Below are 20,521 nucleotides of genomic sequence, written 5' to 3'. Positions count from 1 at the left end.
GGTCTTCGGAAGAAGGGGAGAGGAGGAAGAGGAGGGACATGGGGAGTTAGGGGAGGGAAGGGGAGGGGTGTTGGGAGGGACATGGAGTCCCGCCTCTCGCCGCTGCGGTTGGCTGCGAGAGAGTTGTGACGTCACACAGGCCCCCTCGAAGTGGGCTGGTAAGTGGCTACACTGGGCGGGGTGTGGGAGAAGCGTGGTGACGTAATACAGAAGCTCCGCCCTCTTCCTTGGAGAGGAGAGACCCCAGCTGCTGCAGCTCGGGCCAATTAGAGGGAAGGCTCCTGGATGGCATGGTAACTGTTCTACCCTCACCTTGGCCAGTCCGTGGGAGGTGAAGGGGAAGGCACCCCCTTGGTCCTTCCTCCCTTCACTTCCTGGCCAGACCAAGTACGGAGCTCGGGGCCCTCCTGGGAAGTCCGACTGTTCGTGTAGCTTGCGTGCAGCTGCTGGGAGGCCTGAAAACCTGGCCTTCTTGTATCCTGACCCATGCCAGACCGGGCACAACCTTTCCCTCTCTTAATCCCTAGAATAGACATTATGGCCTCAGAGATGCCCTAAGGGAATAGTTCAGCATAGGACTTCTTTCTCACCAGTCGTTAAGTTATTCTTAAAACCCTGGTTCAGATGTTCCCGCCTTCTCTAGGATACATTTGCTGATTTCTTGGCAAGTTGGGTTTAATGCTCGGGCAGGCCTCTGTCATTTTGTATCCTATTACTTTTCCTGTCTTCTGTGCCTGGGCTATTGGAGGTCAGAGCTGTGTTTTCTTCATCAAGAAGAAAAAACTTCGTTAAACAAAATTCAACCGAGTAAATCTAAACATTTAATTGGCTTTATTAAGCGATTCATGAATTGGGCAGCATCCCATCTAGCAACTGTAAAGGCACTCTGAAGGTTTGTACAAAATGGAAGGATTTTTACAGAAGGAAGGGTGGGCAAGGGAACTATTAGCAAAAGAAAGCATTATTTTGGGGCCTGGACATCTTCTTTAGGGTAAGAGAAGAGGAAGGGTTTTTATTATGTAATTACATCTGTCTATGGAGGATGGAGAGGACCTATGTAACAGATTACCTTACTGGTGCTTGACCAGAAAGTTTCATACTGGTTGATTAAGATTATGTTTCTGGGAGAGGTATTAAATATAGTTTGGTATCATGGGCTTTTGGAATGAGTGATGACATTTTGGGCCTGTGCTTTTTTCTTTAACATTGGTGTCCTTTCCCTCAGGCCTAGCTTGGAGCAGAAGCCTGACATTACAAAGGAAGGGTTGAACATGGTTTAGAAACTAGACCTAGTGACTGAGAGTCCCACACAAAATAGCAGGGAACTGTGCTCAGAAAGCCTATTAGGATTACCACTCCACCACCACCACCTCCTGGGACATCAATGCAAAATCGAAATGGGCTCTGCCCAAAGGTAGGTGAATTTTAATTCCCGTAGGTTTTTAGTGGTAGCAAGGGATTAGAGGTAGATGACTGATTAATTCGTCAAAAAGTGGGGTGTCAGAAAGATTAATAAGGTAATGGTTAGGAGAAACCATGTACATTGTAGGTACTCAGTAAATGTTTGAAGGAAGAAAAAATGAATATATAGAGGGTGAAATAGCAAAGCTAGTTTAAACAGCTGACACCAGCCACCTTTCCCCAACTCCCCCAACCAAACATCCCTTCTTTTCCTCCCCCTCCCTTACCTGTTTTGTGCATCAGAAAGACATTAGTTCTCCCTGGACAGTTACAGTAGCTTTATCACTCCCTCCCGAAACATTGACTTTCACAGTATAGGTGTGCACGTTAAATATTAGACATGTGAAGGAGTAAATTATTTTCTTAAGTAGAAAAGTAGAAATGTGGGGCATTTGAGTCAGAATCCTGGATTTAAATCTGACTTCAGCTATATAGTAGCTGTATGAACTTGGGCACATTTCTTAACCCCTCTGAGCCTCAGTTTCCTTGTCTGTAAAAGGGAGTTAATGGTACTTGCCTCACAACGATGTTGTGAGAATTGAGCGTAACTAATATGCAATAATGCATCAGTGTATGACAGATATTATTTATATAGTCTTTTTAAATGTCAAGAAATTCCCATTCTAAATGTTCTGACATGATTCTTATAAAAGAGGCTCAGAGGCCCTGGCCTGGTACTCGGTTGGAGTGTCTTCCCGGTAAGCCAAGCTTGCAGGATCCATCTCCAGTGAGGGCATGGATGAGTGGAACAACAAGTTGATGTCTTTCTCTTTCTCCATTCCTCTCTTTCTCTCTGAAAATCAACAGACAGTTGTTTTAAAGAGGGGGAAGAGGGAGAGAGAAACATCGATGTGAGATAAAAACATTGATTGGTTGTGAGACCTGTGCTGAATCTGCAGCCTAGCCACATGCCACGATTGGGAATCAATGGTTTATGGGACAATGCTCCAATCAATTGAGCCACACCAGCCAAGGCAAAAAAAAATTTTTTTTTTAAATTTTTTTAAGGAAAGGGGCTAGCTCTGAGCAGTGTGGCTTAGTGAATTGGGCATTATCTTGCAAAGTGAAAGGTCACTGGTTGATTCCTGGTCAGGACACATGCCTGAGTTGCAGACCAGGTCCCCCATTGGGGATGTGTACAAGAGGCAACCAATCAATGTTTCTCTCTCACATTGATGTTTCCCTCCCTTCTCTCTCTAAAAATAAATAAAATCTTTTTTAAAAGAAAGGAAAGGTCCTCAGAAATATGTCTCAAGTGAGGAAGTGAGTACCTTCAGCCCTAAGTACTAGTGGGTATGCAAGATCTGGGATCTTTAAATAGTTCATACTTGTGGGAAGACTGGAGGGTAAGACATTGGATGAGGAGTGCTCTAGAGAGGAGTTCCCTGTGACCATGGTGATTTCTAAGCAAAAGGACTCTTGTTAGGTACTCTGTAGGCATGTGGCCCACAAGCTTATCATTCTCAGGGACTTCTGCCAAGGGAAGGATTTCTTTGTGGGCCAGGGCTTCCTGGGCCCACATACTCTTATTCTGCCTAGTTCTCTTAATACCCCCTCCATTATCATCTTTTTCCTTCTTTTACCTCTAAAGACACAGAATTTGGCGCATGTCCACAAAAGCTTGCTGAGCCAAGCACTGTATTGGCATCAGGAGCCCAGAGATGTCCACAGCTCAACACTGCCCTGGCTAAGAGAAAGCTAAGAAGAAAGAGTCCAGCTCTGTCATGGGAGCCTCCAGTCTCTAAAACACATTATGCCACTATCATTGGTGCTTAGGAAGTAGCCAGACCTGTAAGGACTACAGAATCAGAGGAGGGCAAGAGACTTGCTTTCAGAGGCATGATTCTAGACGTCTTATATGGTGCATTGAAAAGAGCAGCTAAGATCTGGGGCCAGATCTGTTTGTTTGTTTGTTTTTTATCCTCACCTGAGGACATGCTTATTGATTTTAGAAGAAAAGGGAGGGACCAAGACAGGGAGAGAGAAACATCGGTGTAAGAGAAACAGTGTGAGAGAGAAACATTGATTGCTTGCCTCTCCAATATGTCGACTAGGAACTGAACCTGCAGTCTAGGCACGTGTTCTGACTGGGTATCGAGCCCACAACCTTTCGGTACCCAGGACAACACTCCAAGCAACTGAGCCACACCAGCCAGGGTGCCAGCTCTGCTACTTTTTAGACCTTGCACAAGCCATTTAGTTGTGCCATGCCCCAGTTTTCTTGTCTATTAAACAGGCACAATAATTCCTACTTTGTAAGGTGGTTGTGAACGTCAAGTAAGATGATGGAATTTGCAAGGGACTGGACAGGGCATGTTTGTCACTTTAGAAGCACTAAGCAAATGTTGATTTCCTTCCACATTTCCTATAACTTGATAGTGAAGAGTGATGCTAATAATTAGCATATAATTAGGTTTTTAGGCAGAACACTTAGTTTATTGTATTTAATGAATTACCTGGTATGTTCAGGATTTTATCTAATATTTCATACTTTCTACTTGTCCTTCCTATTCTGTTTCTGTCTGTCCTTTAATCTTTTTTTTGGTAGTAATAAATGCCATTTATTGAGGCACAGATCTTTGACAGATTTTTTTTTTTTTAATTTGAGATGAAACCCTGGCTGGCGTGGCTTAGTGGATTGATTGGCAGCCTGCAAGTGGTCGCTGGCATGGGGCATCTACCTGGGTTGCAGGCCAAGTGCCCAGTTGGGGACATGTGAAAGGCAACCACACATTGATCTTTCTCTCCCTCTCTCATTACCCCTCTTCCTCGCTCTATAAAAATAAATAAATAAAATCTTTAAAATAATTTGAGGTATAATATACATGGGAAATTATATTACATAATTCACATATAAGAGTAATTTCACATATAATTCATATATACTTCAAATGCACCCATTTAAAGTGTACAATTCAGAGGTTTTTGGTATATTCCTAAGGTTGTACAACCATCACCACTAATTCCAGAACATTTGTATAATCCCAAATAGAAACTCTAGACCCATGTGCTGGCCTGGTATTACCTGTGATTAAAGCATCTCCCCAATACACCAAGGTTGTGGGTTTGATCCCATCAGAAAATGTATTATACAAGAATCAAGCAATCAATGCATAAATAGGTGGAACAACAAATTGATGTTTCTCTCTCTCTCTCTGAAATTCAATAAAAAAAAGAAAAACCCAAGACCTATTATCAGTCATTCCGCATCTCTCCCTCTCCCAGTCCCTGACAACTACTAATCTACTTTATCTCAATGAACTTGCCTGTTCTGAACATTTCATGTAAACGAGTTTATATAATATGTGGCCTTTGTGTCTGGCTTCTTTTACTTAATGTTTTCAAGGTTTATCCTTGTTGTATTATGGATCAGTGCTTCATTTCTTTTCATGGTCAAATAATATTCTATTTTATGCATATATCATATTTTATTATACATTCATGAGTTGAATGACATTTGAGTTGTTCCCACCTTGCAGCTGCTATGAATATTTTGTGGACCCAAGTTTCCAATTCCATTGTGTTCATGCTTTTATATCTCGAAGTAGATTCTCGAAGTAGATTGTGGGGGTCATATGGTAACTAAGTTTAGCTTTTTGAGCAACTGTTATAAAGTGACTGTATCCTTTTACATTCCCACTAGCATTATATGAGGGTTCCAACTTCTCTACATCATTGCCAACACCTGTTATTTTCCTTTTTATTTATTTATTTTTTAATATTTTATTTATTTATCTTTAGAGGGGAAGGGAAGGAGAGAGGGAGAGAAACATCAATGTATGGTTGCCTTTCGTGCATCCCCTGCTGGGAACTGGCCTGCAGGGAACTGGTCTGCAACCCAGGTATGTGCCCTGACTGGGAATCGAACCGAGATTGTCTGGTTCTCAGGCCCGCACTCAATCCACTGAGCTACACCAGCCAGGTCCTCCTTTTTAAAAAAATTATAGCCATCCTAGGTGGTATGAAATGTCATCTCATTATCATTTTCATGTACATTTCTCTAATGAATAATGATGTCGACCATCTTTTCATGTGCTTGCTGGCCATTTAAATCTCCTTTCTTCCATTCTTCTGGGTTGTTTTGTTTTTCCTTCTGTGCCAATTTAGAAATTAAAGTATTTTTCTATTATTTTATTGATCTCCATAGAAATTACCACATGCATTTCTAATTTACTGAAGTATCATGCTGATCACTACCTTTACAGGAAGAGTAGAGTTTGCTGAGATGGAGGAAAAGAAGCATTCCAAGCCAGATGAACAGGGAAAATAAAGATGTGGGACCAGGAAAGAGCTCAAGACAGGGAACAAGGGCCAGAAGCAGGCATCTGTGGGTTGGAGCTAAACAAAGAGGATGGCACGAAGCCCCAAGGTAGAAAACCTAAATCCAGTTTTTGAAACTAAATGGAGGTGGTTCTTTTAGTAAAGTTTTATTAATTGTTCACTTGCCCTGGGACCTTAAAGGACAGGGTGGGAAGATTTCAAAGTCAAGAAAAGTAGTTTTTAGAATAAGACTTTGAGCCCTCAAGAGTGGGGCCAGGTCGGGACTGGGTCCCCCACCATTGCCCAGCCCAGGGCCTGCCACACAGAGTGCCTAGAGTGAGTGAGTGAACAAGACCGAATGTATGAAATAAGCTCTGGCAAGTTAATGAACACTGGAGCTTCTGTTTCCCCATCCGCAAAGTGGTGACCTTGTGGGATTAGGAGTATATAGTGATTAAGGGACCTCAGGTGCCAGGCTGAAATCCTGTTCTGACATTCACTAGCTATGTGAGTGGGTAACTTGCCTTCTGTTTTCCATTGGTAAAATGGGGACATTAATAGTATCTACCTCATAGAGGTTTTTTGTGAGGATGAAATGGGATAATATAAAAAGAAGAAAAGTTCCTGGGACACAGAGTGTTCAAAATGAGCTGATTATTACTGTGGGGGTTTAAATAGGGGAAGATGTCATGATGGTGACTAGCGCAGAAGTCCTGCAACCCCTGCAGGTGCTCTGATAAAGAGGCACTGTGCCTGCAGGAAGGATTACTGGTCCCTTCATCCTGTTTCCCTGTTGGGGTAGGATGATCTTTGCAAAGGCAGTCAAGAGTCTCCCTTAGGTTCCTTAATGGGTCAGTCAGGGTGAGAAGGGAACCTTGGGGGCCGGTTTCTGGTGATCAACTCTTAATAAGGAGAGAGCCCCGGCTGGGAGCTGGAGATCCTCTCTCTGCTCTGTCGGACAGGACAGGGCGCCCTCTCCTGATCAAAGGCGGGAACAGCTCTGGCCCACAGTTTCCGGGGTGGACCTCACTGGATCTCAATACCTGTAAGGCGCTTCTCTCCTGAAATTCTCCAAATCAGCTCTGGGTAACAAAGTTTAGAAAAAGATCGCCAAGGCTGGGGCGAAACTGGTTTAATATTTTAGAGGGGTGAAGCTGGATAACTCGGCTAGAATGGGGGCCAGGGAAGACTGGGCTCAGGAAATGAGAATTTGGGGCCTTGTTGAATTAATTTTATGTTCTTTCAACAGGTGATGGTTCGCAGTGGAGAGGTAAGGTGACAAGGTGGCTTATCCAACAGGTCAAACCCGGTGAACAGATCTTTTCCGGCTGTCCCCACGCAGCCAGAATTAGTGGGACAAATGAGGGCTAGAGAGGGACGGCATGCAGGGACGCCAGATGAATGGGGAGAGCCCAGGGCCTGGGTCTGCAGAAGTGGGGAGTAGCCAGCAGAAGATCTGGGCGCAGTTTCCTCCAGTAGTTCCGCCCCAAGGGCTCCGATCCCGCCCTCCGCCCTCACTATTCTCCACCTTCCTCCCTCCCTGCCGCGGACCCCCCCCCCCCTCCCCGGGCTACCCTCCCAGTTCCCAGCCCCCTTCACCCGCCCAGCGCCCCGTCCCCTCCCACCTGGCCTGCACGCAGACGCGGTCTTATCACAACCACAGCTTGGGTGAGTATGGGGATGGGTGTGCTGGACCGCTGGGCAACCCCTCTTGGGGAGCTCTGCCACGTGGTGCAGCGTAGCAGGGCTGCGTCCCTAACTCTGAGAGTCCTGGTGCTTATCCAGGAGCTGCTGCTGTCCTGTGTTCGTGAGCTGATCCGTTTCCCGCTGCTCTCCTACATGGGGCTGGGTGTGCAGAGGCTGAGCACTCCGTTCTTAACTCCACAGGGACTCCTGGTCTGTATTTCCTCCTTAGGTGACTGGAAATGCTGGTGTGGGCGGGCCTTGGAATAGGATAGAATAGTTTCAAATCCCAGCTTGTCAGTTATTAGCATGTGACCTTGAGCAAATGTTTTTAACCTTCCTGAGCCTCAGTTTCCTATTCTGTAAAATGGAAATATACAGGCCTCGAAGAATGACTGTATTTTGCTGTGTATAATGTGCACTTTTTTGCCCAAATTTTTTAGGAAAAAATAAGGATGCACATTAAACATGGGTAGTACTAATTCCGTATCTATATAAATGTTTTTAATTTTTATTTATGTGTATGCACTAGGAGTGTAACTCTAAAAAGCAATAATGATATCCATATATGAAATAATACCCTGGAATATATCATTGATTTCATTTTTTAATATAAATAAATAAGTAAATTTAAAAATTAAAATGAAATTTTTTTTTCCTGAAAGTTGGGGCCAAAAGCCCGGGTGTGCAGTATACACCAGAGCATGTTATAACAGCAAAATTCAATATAGTGAGGATTAAAAGAAACTATCTATATTTAGTTTCTAGATTCAGAAGGCACCTAGTAACTGTGGATTTGGACTGAAAGCTGGGAAGATCTTTAGGCACCTTTATAGAAAAGGTATGGATGCTTGTAAGAAAGCAGCTTTCAACTAAGTAGTACCTATAAGGAAGTTAGAGCTGATTGGGGCTGAACAGCTGCCCTTCAGGTAGTGAGCTCCCTGTTCTGAGGCCTGGAGAAATTGGAATGACCAAGTTGGAATGGCCTTATCTAAAACACATGTTCCCCATGTTAAATGGCTGCGGAAATAGGCCCAGAGGGGTTAGGTGATTTGCCCAAGGTCACACAGCAAAAAGGGAGGCCAGGCCTATCTCCAAGTGGAACAGTCTGTTCCCTGAACCTACCTGATCATCCCCCTGCCTTGGGCAGTGTCTGTTTATTCCTTGAGGATCTGGTGTTTAGTTTCCAGACCCCAGTGATTCCTGAGGGATCTACCACTGCTGGCTTCAGGGAAGGATTTTGGGAGAAGGGTCTAATACTACTACAACCACAGAATTTGGGTTTGTTCTGGATGGGGACGGTGTTCCCCTTCAAGGGCCTTAAGGGTCTCAGTCCTTTTGAGGATGGTCCAAGGAATGTGTTTGTTTGGGGAAGCTCACTGTAGCCACCTCCCTGGGGAGACCCTGAGCCCCTAAAGGGAGAAAGGAGCTTGAGCAACTGGGGTAGACTGTCTGACAGGGCCTGGCAAAGGTGGGGGGTGGGGGAGATGGATGAGAATGTGGAGGCATATTTTCCTGGCCTGATCCAGAATGCCAGGAGGCCAGCCACATGGAAGTCAAGTTCTTCCATAGGGTGGGACTAGAAGAGAGAGCCCCGAGGCCAGGGCCCAGAAGAGTTGGGACTTTATCTGGTGAGTCCATGGAGTGTAGAGGGGTGAGCTCTTTATGTATCTGGAAGCAGCTCTAGTTTGGCAACATGAAGCCTAAATTCTGAAGATGGCTTCCCCTCAGGATGAGCATATGGCTTTGAGGAAGGGCCTTCTCTCTGTGTCTTGGTTTCTCTGTCTTTACTATGAGGACAGGGATGACTGACTCACCATATAGGATTTGTTTTTTTATCTTTCTTCCTCCTACAGACAGGCACTTGCTTTTACTCCCCTTCTAATCTGACCTAAATTGACTTTTCTGCAGTTGCAGTTTGTGACCCTGTGACCCTGAGCGGGTTTCTGTCCCTCTCTTGGTCTCAACTTCTCCTTCTATATACTAAGTGGGAGCTGGGGTAGGATTGCTGGTTTATATTCAGCCATTATAGTTCCTGCCCTTAGGTACCCTCATCCGAGCAGGGAGTCACACTTCTCAGGAGGCCTTCCCTACTCTCCAGAGGGAGTGGACAGGCCCCTGGCCACTGGGAAGCCTCCAGAAGCTGACTAGGCAGCTTTCTCCAGTAAACAGCAAGCTCAGGCCAGCATCAGGCCTGATTCTGCAAAGCCTTTCACCCTCAGAGCATGTGAGGCAGCAGGCGAGGACAAGCCAGGAGTCGAGGTTCTCTTGGTTTCCATGGAATCCATGCTGCTGTGGATTCTGGTGCAGACACTCAGAGCCCAAGAAGGGACTAAGGGTGCAGAGGGACTATGGACTAGTGGGGAAAGCAGTAGGAGCTGATGGAAGGCCCTGAATCCTAAAGGCTTAAGGACTTAGGGGAGAGGTGGACTGTTCTGTCTACAAGGAGGCTTTAGGATTGGTTCCTAAAATAAGAGATTAGTTAGACCAGCCAGCTCCTGTACTCCTAGGCCTGTCAATCCAGGCATAGGGGTGAGGAGGTCTCCCAGTCTACTCAAGCTTCATTGCAGCACAGCTTTGGTTCATTGCCTTTCCTCTGAAATCGAGGGTGAATGTTCTCACAGGATTCGAGTCAGTCTTCCTCGTCCAAGGGCAGCGGCTGTCCAAGCTTTGGGGCTAGATGGCTTCCTTCTTGGACTCGCTAACCCATGGCTCAGTCTCAGGACTGAGCACAAGGGCCCACTTCCCCACTGAGTCCCAGCCTTGCTGCCTTGGGCCCTCACAGCATGCCACTCCATCCCCAGGTCTGACAAGATGTACCAGGTCCCACTGCCACTGGACCGGGATGGGACCCTGGTCCGACTCCGCTTCACCATGGTGGCCCTGATCACTGTCTGCTGTCCACTTGTCGCCTTCTTCTTCTGCATCCTCTGGTCCCTGCTCTTCCACTTTGAGGAGACTACGGCTACACACTGTGGGGTAGGGATTGAGGGTCAATGATACCTCATATTCAGACTCGAAGGGATCTATTTTGGAATCTGATTCTATTGTAACAAGATTAGCAGTGGGGTCCATCAAACATACTGGGCTGCTGGGGGCATGCCTACAAATTGAAGTCACGATGATTAGTCTCCCTCTACTTTCCACAGAGGTTACTAGGGGCAGGGGTCACTGAATTTGGGCAGCCCTGGAACCCAGAACACAATCCTTCATAGAGGGGAAGATTCAGGAGACATGGGGTTTTTGGGGGGGATGGAGAGAGAACAGGGCTGGGCTAAGATGGCATTTGGAGCTTGTTAGTGTGGTGCTGTGGGCTTATGCCTGCCTGCATGGAAATGTGATTATGTGTGTGTGTAACTATCTGTAAGGGACCTGACTATAATGGCTTTGAGTGGGGTATGTATTAATGTATGAGAGAGACTGTATTTGTGCCCATCTGGATGGGGATCTGATTATGAGTGTGTGTTCTGGGGTAGGTCCCATGCCCTCTGAGGTTCCACAGATGGCCATGTACCCCCCAGACAGTGGTATGGGGTGCTGGGCCAGGAAGAAAGATGGGAGTGTTCTTTGTCTGTAGGCTGTTGGGGTAAAGGAGGTGAGACCTGCATTGACCTCTGTTATGCTCCTAGTTTATCCACTGATTCTATATTACCCGAGACACCAATAGTGGGCCTCAATTCCCCCATTTCTAAAATGGGATTCATAATTCCTGTCTTCCTTCTCCTCAGGGGTAGTGTAGAGCTCCAGGGAGAGGATAGGAAAGTGGTTTTGGAAATGTGAAGGATGAGGAGCAGAAGGAAGAGGAGGAAAAGGAAATTGTCAGGTTGGCAGACAGAGCAGGAGAGGAATTTACCTACATGCTCAGGCAGAAAAGCAGAAGAGCCTGGATATGGACTTTTGCATTAGCCTCAAAGAGAGCTCTGAAGGCCCCCCATCAGCTGAGCTTCCCCTCTGCCTATACAGAGCACTTGCTCCAGAAAAAGGGTTGTGACTAGCAGTCGAGTCTGGCTGGGAGTCTGGTACTTCTTTTGTTCATAGGACTTGAAGTTTTCCCTTTTGATTTGTCAGTGGGGAACCATGGGCCTTGAGCTGTGCACAGCCAGTCTGATGAAATCCAGGCTGGGAGCAATCAGAAAGAACAGAACTGGAAGAAAGAGGGTGACCAGGCAAACTAAGGAAGAGGATTAGAAAGGATGTATGATCTAGTTTTCACCTTAGATAATACATAAAATATTTCTACTCTCCTGGCCAACTCCTGTTCACTCTGCAACACTCTGCTGATGTGTCTCCTCCTCCAAAAAGCCTTCTTCAGCTTCCTGGGGGCAAATTTAATCATTCCCTCCCCTAGGTACCCGCAGTGCCCTGCGTCCTCTCACATGGTTTTGTCTCCTTATGTTTGTGTGTCTTCCCCACCAGATTAAGAGGCCCTTGAAGGTGAGCACTACGCCAGAATCAGACTTTTTGAATAAGGGAATAGGAGCCCCCAGCCCAGTTCTCTGGGAAATGGAAGGCATGGTATACTGCAGCCATAGTCTATACAAAAAATCATAATATTTGTACAGCATATGGAGTTAAATGTAGGCTGTTTGCTGTGCCCATTATGGCTGGCTCTGAGGGCTAATGGGATCCATAACCTCAGCACATCTGGCATATCTGTGACCCATTCTGGTAATACTGGTTATGGAGCTAAGGCATAGATAGTTGTAGGAGGGGTATCTGGCTCCTCTGGGCGGGACTAGACCTAGTGACCCTGGGGGTATTTTGTTTCCACTCCCTGGGACTACCATATTGGATCCACCTGGGGATTTTTGTATCTGCTCTGATTTTTTCGCCCTGAGTTTCCCAGGAGTGGTCAGCCCTAGGAATAAAAGAAGTAACCTCAGATTAGCACATCTGTAATTAGATGACTTTACCTTGGCTTGCACATTTGCAGTGACAGGGAGTTTTCTTCCTCCCCAGGTAGGCTATTCCAAAGAGGCTTAGTAGTTAGCATTTAGCAAGCTCTTTGTTATAGTGAGCATATACCCCTCTTCCGGTGAATCTCTGCCTTGGGCACTTTAGGGCTACTCTTTCCTCCTGGTTTCTAGCCAGCCCTGCAGATGTCGGGCTCCCTGAGTCTACTCTTAGGCAGCACACATCTACTTTCTTCAGGCAATTCTCACCCTAGGGCATATGCCCCTAGCCTGGGCCTAGTTGGTCACTGTTCTCTCCATGCTAGGCCCTGATCTGGGCATGAGACTTCATATGGCTTGGGCAGTATAGGCAAAAGCAGGACTGTTCTATTCCTATTATTGGCTGTTACGCCTCTGTTAATGCAGCCTGAGCTGCCATTGGCTGTTCCTGTACAGGTCCAGGCTGGACACTGATAGCTCAGATTCAGGCCTGTCTAGATCTCTTGGATCATGACTTATTTGTCCTAAGATTAACTAGCTCTCCAGTGGGTCCCAACAAATATACCCAGTCCTGCTCCAACAAAAAGGGGCAAAATCCTATTCTGTTTTCAGTGTTTCCCTTTTTAGAAATCTGCCTGTATCCGTAGACAGGACTCTCAAAAAGGTCCCCACCCCCATCTCTAACAAGGAAGCTATTGTGGGCTGACCTTAGCCACTATCATTTCTTACCTTTGCATAGTGTTCCAGAATTTATGACATGGCCTTTTGGTCCTAGGAAGGCTGTGTGCCTGGGCAAGCGTGGAGATCTGGGCACTCTGTGGGCGGGAGGGCAGGCCTTGGGGAGCTGGGGGTGGGACCCTCTAGTCTTAGAGCAATTTCAGTCCGGCTAGAGTCCTCGACCCAAGCTCCGGATCCTTCAGCACCCAGTGTGAGTGTTGCTCATTTTGCTTCCCTGTCCCTTGTCCTATTCCCTGATGCTGAGCTGAACTAGTGGACTAGGGTTCCCTTAATGGAGGGAGGTATGAGTCCCAAGGGGAGATTTGGTCCTTGGCCTTTAAATACAAAGTAATCTTTTTCTGACCCCCCAGAAGGGAGCCCAGCTTGAGGGGTCATAGTGGTCAGGACAGTAGGGGGTGGAAAGGGAGTTCTTTGCCTAGAGGGAGAAGGGAGCAGAAGCAGCCCAGCTCCTTGGGTCTGGGTCTGTCTGGCCTGGTTCTGGCCCAGCACAGCAGGCTCCAGCTGAGTGGAGAAGGTTACCATGATCTTCAAATTCCTGTAAACCTTGGATTGGGTGAGATGGTCTTCTCGGAGAGAAAGGAGATACAGGCGTGGGCCTCAGAGGGACCCTAGTGTCTTGGGATCAGGGTATAGTGCTGGCCTGAGGCTTGGATCATTCTGAGCCTGGGGGTGTGATGGCTGGCAGTCTTTGGTCCCATTGAAGCATGTTCTGGGGGCATACCCACTGTTCCTTGTTGAACTTGGGTAAAGAGCAGGAATGTGGTCAGACAGGGTCAGTGGGAGGGCTTGGACCAGTCTAAGCTAAGGTCCTTTGTCTAGGTCCTTTGACCTGAAGAAAACCTTGATTGGAGCCTTAAGCTGTTAGGTGTCAAGAAGCCTTAGTCCCAGTGATTGATCCTGGCATAGTTCTGAACCTCATTCTCCCCTTCTTGGAATGGGAATAATAATGCTTCCAGCTCTGACCCTTCTCCTGAGTGGGTATGAGGACAGTGAGAACGAGGTGGGCCAGCAGAGTTTTCATGTCCAGGTCACTAGGAACCTCTCTTCTCCAGACTCTTCAAGAGGTGGCCATACAGGACCAGTGTGCCAAGGGGATTCCTACGAGCTGATCCTGCCTATCTCTGCTGCGCTTGCCCCATCTCTCTCTGCATCTCCTTTTCTTCTGCATTATTTTCCCTTATGGTATTTCTACTCTTTCTTCTCTTTCTACTCTGGCTCTTTTCTGTACCCTGAGTAACCATCTCTGGAAAAGGCCCCACTTTTCCAGGCCCAGGCGTCCCGCCAGGACCTAAGTTGTGTCCCTCGCCCTGCCTAGGCACCACTTCCTACAGGATGTTCTCTGCAGCCTTCCAGCCCTTGGACCCTGATGGGACTGTCTTCCGGCTTCGCTTCACGGCCATGCTCTGGTGGGTCATCACTTTCCCTGTGTTCGGCTTCTTCTTCTGCATCATCTGGTCCCTGGTGTTCCACTTTGAGTACACGGTGGCTACTGACTGTGGGGTGAGTGCCAGGCTCCCCAGCACCTGGGTCAGGGCCAGGTCCAAAAATGGCGATAAGGGCAAAATCAGTGAGTAGGAGAGAAGGTGGAGGGTCAGAGAGAGGGGAAAAGGGATAAAAAGATGGTGGGAGCAAATCAGAGTTAGGGGGAATTTGTGGGAGAGACTCAGAGAGTTCAGTTATAGTCCTCCAAGAGTAGAAGAGGATTATAGGGAGTGCAAGGGAGCAGAGGGGAGAGGGGGAACAGAAGGAAGTGGGAATAGGTCAGAGAGATCATGAGGTGGAGAAGGGGGCTAAAGAAAGACTAGACCGGAAGGGAAGCCAGGCCTGAGGAGATAAGATGAGGCCAGGAGTTAGAAGTAACAGATAGCTCTAGCCCAGACTGGGAGCCTGACCTGAGAGTACCCCATCCCTGCTCTGGAATCTTCTAGCTTGGTTTCTCTCTCTGGCCGCCCTGTGTTCATTCAGGGCTCTGCCAGCTACAAACCTAGGTGGATTTTCTGCCTCTAAGAGCGGTCCACCAGGCCTTTGCTGAGGACCCAGGTTCTGTGTCAGGGACGTCGAAGTGAACATGGACTTGCTCTTAGCATCTCACTCATGCAAGAAATTGTCCTATACACAGACAGTCACTACACAGTAAGACAGGACTGCTGTTGTGATACAGGGAGGGCAGGGGTGGCAGGCCCAGAGGAAGCACATAACCCAGCTTGGACATTGGGGAAGACTTCCTGGGGGAAAGAGCATTGTCGATATGAAGAAGAATCTTTGTGAATGCCAGGCCGACCACTTTGATTTTATCCAAACAGCAATCAAAGCTTTGGAAAGATTTTAAGCAGGAAAGGGACATGATCACATCTGTGGTTTAAAAAACCAATCTGCCTCCTGAAAGGAGGGTAGAGGACAAGAGTAGGGAGACCAGTGAGGAGGCTAGGATAATAATAGTTCGTGCTACCTGGGAGACCAAGATGGGGACCGTAAGGAGAAATGGGAGGGTGTGGAGTCTAAAGAATAGCAAGTGGAATTGACAGGAGTGGGAGTTTTTGTCCCGTTGGTGAAGGGCAGGGAACAGTAAGTTAAATAAGAAAGTCATTCATAATTTCAGGGAACTTTTATTTGAGGCCAAAGGAGGGAATCTCTCTTTCATGGTGATATCTGAGGTGCTATGACAGGGAATTTTTGGAGCCCCCTCCTTCTATGCCATGTGAATTTCTGATCTGCTGCCCTGCCACAGATCCACTGAGCCATGTCCTCCAGGCCAGGGAATTTCTCCTTTTGGGGAAAGAGGTTATGTTCCTGTCTCTCAGTACCCTTAGCTCTGGGCTCATGGTGAGGTTTGAGGTGAAGTGTGTACCTGGTTTCTGATAGCACCTAATGTTGCTTGTTGCTGGGATAGTTTGTGAGTGGGGAACTTGTGTGCTTGGAATGGGGTGTGCATTTGAGTGTCTGTTCCTGAGTGTGTGTGTGTGTGTGTGTGTGTGTGTATGATGAGAGAGGTAATCTTTGCTCTTAGAACTCTGCCCTCACCCCTAAACTAGGACGGAGCTTGTTAGAACAGGACTGGCAGCCACGGGGCCCTAATTTTCTCTTCCTCCTGAGGCATCCCCCCAACTCTTTGCCATCTCTATTCTTCACCTGTTTCCCAGCATTGATCAGGGATCTGGGCCCTTCAATGCTCTGGGCTCTCCCATCTAAGTCTTAGAGGCTGGTCCTGTTCCCCCCTAAACAGCTGAGATTGTGGCAAGAGTTTTCAGAACTAATAATCTACGAAGAGGACGCACTACTCCCACTAACCCTACTCAAAGGACCTACTCAGAGAGGCAGGAGAGTCAAGTACGGAGACTTAGAGGTCTCAGAAACGTCTGGTGAAGATATGATTCCCACCCCTCACTCATATGTAAGCCATCCCATGTTCAGTAGCCACATAGTTGCTCACCACCTATGTGTAGGCTTTTCAGGGAAGTTTCTCTTCTGAAGGCCATCCCTCGTACCCATTGTGTGCCAGATACTGCAGTTGCTTTGCACACAATATATTTAGTATTCACAGTCACCCTGCCAGGTAGGTAGTAGTATCCCTGTTTTATCAAAGGGGAAATGGAAGCTCAGACAGGTGAAGTGGCTTGCTCAGTTACCTCACTAATAAAGGCAGAGCTGGGATGCAGACCCACATTTATGTGTCTCTAAAGCCTCTGTGATGCTTCTTCACTGAATATTCAGAGTGAATACCTGAGCCTGTTCTCGAGCTATGGTATCTCAAGCCATGGCCTTAACAGCAGTATCCTCTCTCTTCGTTTTGCACTTAGTTTCCTCTGACAGTGCTGGTGGGAATCCATCTCCTTTTCTGTGAAGGTTATGAAGCCCCTGTCTGGTGCTTCTCCAGACCCACCCCTGCTCTGTGAGGTGCCTCCATCATTTCTTACCTACTTATTATTCACTTTGAGACCCATTCAACGTCCCCATTGGGAAAAAGGAAGGGATCTTGTAGAACTGCATCTCTGAAGACTGGTCCCACCATAATCACACAGGCCGTTCCTCTGTGGGCTCAGGCACTGCTCTGGCCCTTGTTGAAAGTCTAAAAAAGTTCATGAAAAGTGTAGACAACACACTGGAAGCTTCCACAGTCCTGGAATCTTTTAGAAATACGGATTCTCAGGTTCCAGACCTTCAGCACTCTCACACAGTCCCCAGTGAGTTGTATGCATATTAAAGTTGGAGAAGCAGCTCCAGTCCCTGCAGTCTAACAGATCCTCCTCCTGGCTTTCTTGCCACCATCAAAACTAATGTTGACTCAGCCCCTATCCTCTTACCCTCCATACAAGCAACACAGCAATTCTTGCCATTGTTTATTATGTCCTCCTTCTTCCTCAACTTGAAAGAATGACCTCCAATTCCTTAAGGAATGAGGAAACCAATCTTTGAGAAAGATGGATGAGAGATGTACAAGAACAGGGTGACTGCCACAGGTTAGGAGCACCCACCCTTCTGGCTCAGCTCCCCCTGTGTCTCACAGTGCGCTCTACCACTTTGGCACACCTGCCCAGGAAAACAAGTGGTGCTGGGAGCAGTCAAAGGAGCAGCCCAGTTGGGCAGTGAATCTAGCAATGCTCCGAGCAAGCTCAGAGGCTGTCTGAATCATCCCTCTATGGGACCGAATAGGGGGTCCGGGGCTCATGGAACCTCTCGCATGGCTTTCTGCTGCTGTCTTCCAGAGTCTCTGAACCTGTCTACAGCTTTCCCAGCCATGTGTAGGTTCCATGTGTAGGGAAATGGAGAAGGTCACATATGTCCCTGCACAAATGCCAGTCTGGTTGGGGAATGAGAACCAAGAACACTGGGGAGCCAGGACCTGTGAGGGGAGGTCTCCAAGGAGAGCTTTGGGGGTGCCTGAAGGAGGCCTTCCTAGAAGGGAAGGGGACGGGCACAACCTTATGAGGGTCAGGTTGATTAGATGGAGAGAAGGATATCCCGGTGGGTGGGCCTGGCAAGGGCCAGTGTCCAGAAGGGTCACAATTCTCTAGGTGCCCAATTACCTGCCTTCGGTGAGCTCAGCCATCGGTGGGGAGGTGCCCCAGCGCTATGTGTGGCGCTTCTGCATCGGCCTGCACTCTGCACCCCGCTTCTTGGTGGCCTTCGCCTACTGGAACCACTACCTCAGCTGCACCTCCTCGTGTCCTAGCTACCGACTGCTTTGCTGCCTCAACTTCAGCCTCAACGTCATCGAGAACCTCGCACTGCTAGTGCTCACCTATGTCTCCTCTTCCGAGGACTTCAGTGGGTGCCCAGAGGAGGGAAGGAGAGTGGGGAAGGGTTCGGGGAGGAGGTGCCCCTGCCCTTTGCTCACAGGGCTTGGGTGCTTCCTGCAATGTGCACTCCCAACCCTCCTCTCTCCCTCCAGCTGTCCACGAAAATGCTTTCATTGTATTCATTGCCACATCCCTCAGTCACATGCTCCTCACCTGCATTATCTGGCGGCTGACCAAGAAGCACACAGTAAGTCAGGAGGTAGGTCTACCCTAGGGTAGACCTGGGGTTCCAGGTGGCCCAGAGAAGAATCAAGAACTGTTCTCTGGATGCAGTTAACGGTGAGGTGGGAACTGGAGTTACTGGAACCTTGGCTGAGGCTGGGACTTGGGGAGGGTGCTTGATTGGTCAGAATCTAGGACTGTGGGTAGTATGGGAGACTGGAGAATAGAGGAGATGGAGGCTCCAAGTGGAGGTAGAATGAGGGGCAGCACCAGGCTGCAGCGGGTTGGGAAGACATGTCAGGATCTGTGACCTGTGGTCTCTAATCACCCCAATTGGCCTCTGTGGCCACACATACACCTTTTTTTTCTCCCCACAGTATCTGGAGGTGTTGGGTTGGTTGGCTGACTCCAAGTAACTTTCATATTCCTTACCCCTGAAGCGGGAGGGGCAGGGACACTGCTGCTCCTTGGCCCCATTATACTCTAAATGCAGGGATGTGAACATGTGCATCGTTCCTGTCACCCCCGCCTGTGCCCCTTTTTGTGACTAAGGGAGGGGAGACTAGCCCTTAGGAGTTAGGGCTAAGAGGGGAGGCTACCGAAACATATCCAATAAACTGCAGAGTGATCACACAGCCCATCCTATAGGATCACAAGTCCTACAGCTGGAAACAGCGGCTCTTCATCATCAACTTCGTCTCCTTCTTCTCGGCGCTGTTTGTCTACTTTCGGCACAACATGTATTGTGAGACTGGAGGTGAGGCCAGGCTAGAACGTGTACATGGTCACAGTGACTATGGGACAGTTGTGAACTTTTCTAGAAATGTGCAGTATCGTGATGTGTTCCCTGTGTAGTGATGTAGTGCTGCTGCTTTCTCAAGAGGCCCCAGGGTGGGAGGAAGGTGGGGGCAGGAGACTCACCATATCCTTCTTTGTGTCCTCACAACAGTGTACACCATCTTTGCCATCCTGGAGTACACTGTTGTCCTAACCAACATGGCATTCCACATGACAGCCTGGTGGGACTTCGGGAACAAGGAGCTTCTCATTACCTCCCAGCCTGAGGAAAAGCGATTCTAAACCCTCTTCTCCTGCTTGGGCGGGGGTCGGGGGCACTGCCCAGAAACTAGAAATGAAATACCACTCTGGCCTTTCCCACCTCCTGTGTCCTCTCTGGGCCCTACTGAAGCTGGGAAAGGGGAGAAGGAAGAGGCATAGGACATGGATTTACCCAGCCCTACAGCACCTCCTTCTTCCCAACCCATGTGAAGGCACAGGAACCTCTAAGTAGCACCACCCTTACCCAAGAGGCCCCAAGAAACTGAGCTGGCAGGAGAGCTCCACCATCTGGTGCTAAAAAAAGTCCTGAGGTTCATAACCACCATCCGGTTCTTGGCCTTAACATAGCTGCCTCTCTTTGAGGTCAGGGACCACTGAGCAGTGGCTGCCACCTGAAAACCACAGTCATTCTCTTCACGTGGCTGTTCACTTGATCAATATGTCTAATAACCTACTCTGCACATCCAGGCTCACGGCCACAGTTCCCTGCTAAGGTTGCCCAGATGGTCTAGTCCTGACTTCATTTCTGATGATGCGGGGTGGGCAGGTGTGATTTCCAAGGGCTCTGCCAGTGTGTGCTTCTGGCACCACCTTGTGGAGGTGGTGGTCTGCACCTGAAAGCTGAGCTGCTCCAGAGAACACACTGGCACAGCACACACTTCTCTTTCCTTATGGAAATCTGACTGACAGACTGACTCTTCCTTGGCAAAAGTGTAGGGTGGAGTCAGAGGCACAGATTCCTATCCCCCAAGTAGTGCCCCCTCACCAACCTCTGTACTATCCCAGGCCCTGAACTCTTTTGATTGTACATTCTATTTTAAAGGAAAATAATAAAAAAAAAAATTTTTGGCTAACGGTCTGGGCTAGGCTTGCTCGTCTTGGGGCTCGTCTGTTTAATGAACTGAGGTGAGAGACAAGCTCCAGGTTGGAGAGAATAAGTCCACAAGTCCATGGCAGGTTATGATTCCA

At 48.0% G+C, this 20,521-nt stretch overlaps 1 protein-coding gene across 32 annotated transcripts; it reads left to right on the top strand.

Annotated features, from left to right (window-relative positions):
* Positions 1–219: 219 nt before the first annotated feature.
* PGAP2 (post-GPI attachment to proteins 2) lies at positions 220–20,402 on the top strand. Of its 32 annotated transcripts, XM_037135640.2 has the most exons (11): positions 220–293; positions 1,226–1,414; positions 6,971–6,991; positions 7,507–7,617; positions 8,166–8,245; positions 10,209–10,383; positions 14,350–14,534; positions 18,205–18,299; positions 18,424–18,530; positions 19,142–19,250; positions 19,443–20,402. In XM_037135640.2, the coding sequence occupies exons 6-11, from the start codon at positions 10,219–10,221 to the stop codon at positions 19,571–19,573; spliced, it is 792 nt and encodes a 263-aa protein (XP_036991535.1). In that variant the 5' UTR covers positions 220–293; positions 1,226–1,414; positions 6,971–6,991; positions 7,507–7,617; positions 8,166–8,245; positions 10,209–10,218; the 3' UTR covers positions 19,574–20,402. The 32 variants fall into 32 exon arrangements, with proteins under 32 accessions (XP_036991535.1, XP_036991536.1, XP_036991538.1 ...); XM_037135641.2 differs by lacking the exon at positions 7,507–7,617; XM_037135643.2 differs by lacking the exon at positions 8,166–8,245.
* Positions 20,403–20,521: the final 119 nt, after the last annotated feature.

This window comes from Artibeus jamaicensis, unplaced genomic scaffold, assembly GCF_021234435.1.
Source record: "Artibeus jamaicensis isolate MK-2021 breed Jamaican fruit bat unplaced genomic scaffold, CSHL_Jam_final contig_64, whole genome shotgun sequence".
In the NCBI taxonomy this organism is placed as follows: Eukaryota; Metazoa; Chordata; class Mammalia; order Chiroptera; family Phyllostomidae; genus Artibeus; species Artibeus jamaicensis.
This window is presented reverse-complemented; position numbering and strand designations above follow the sequence as displayed.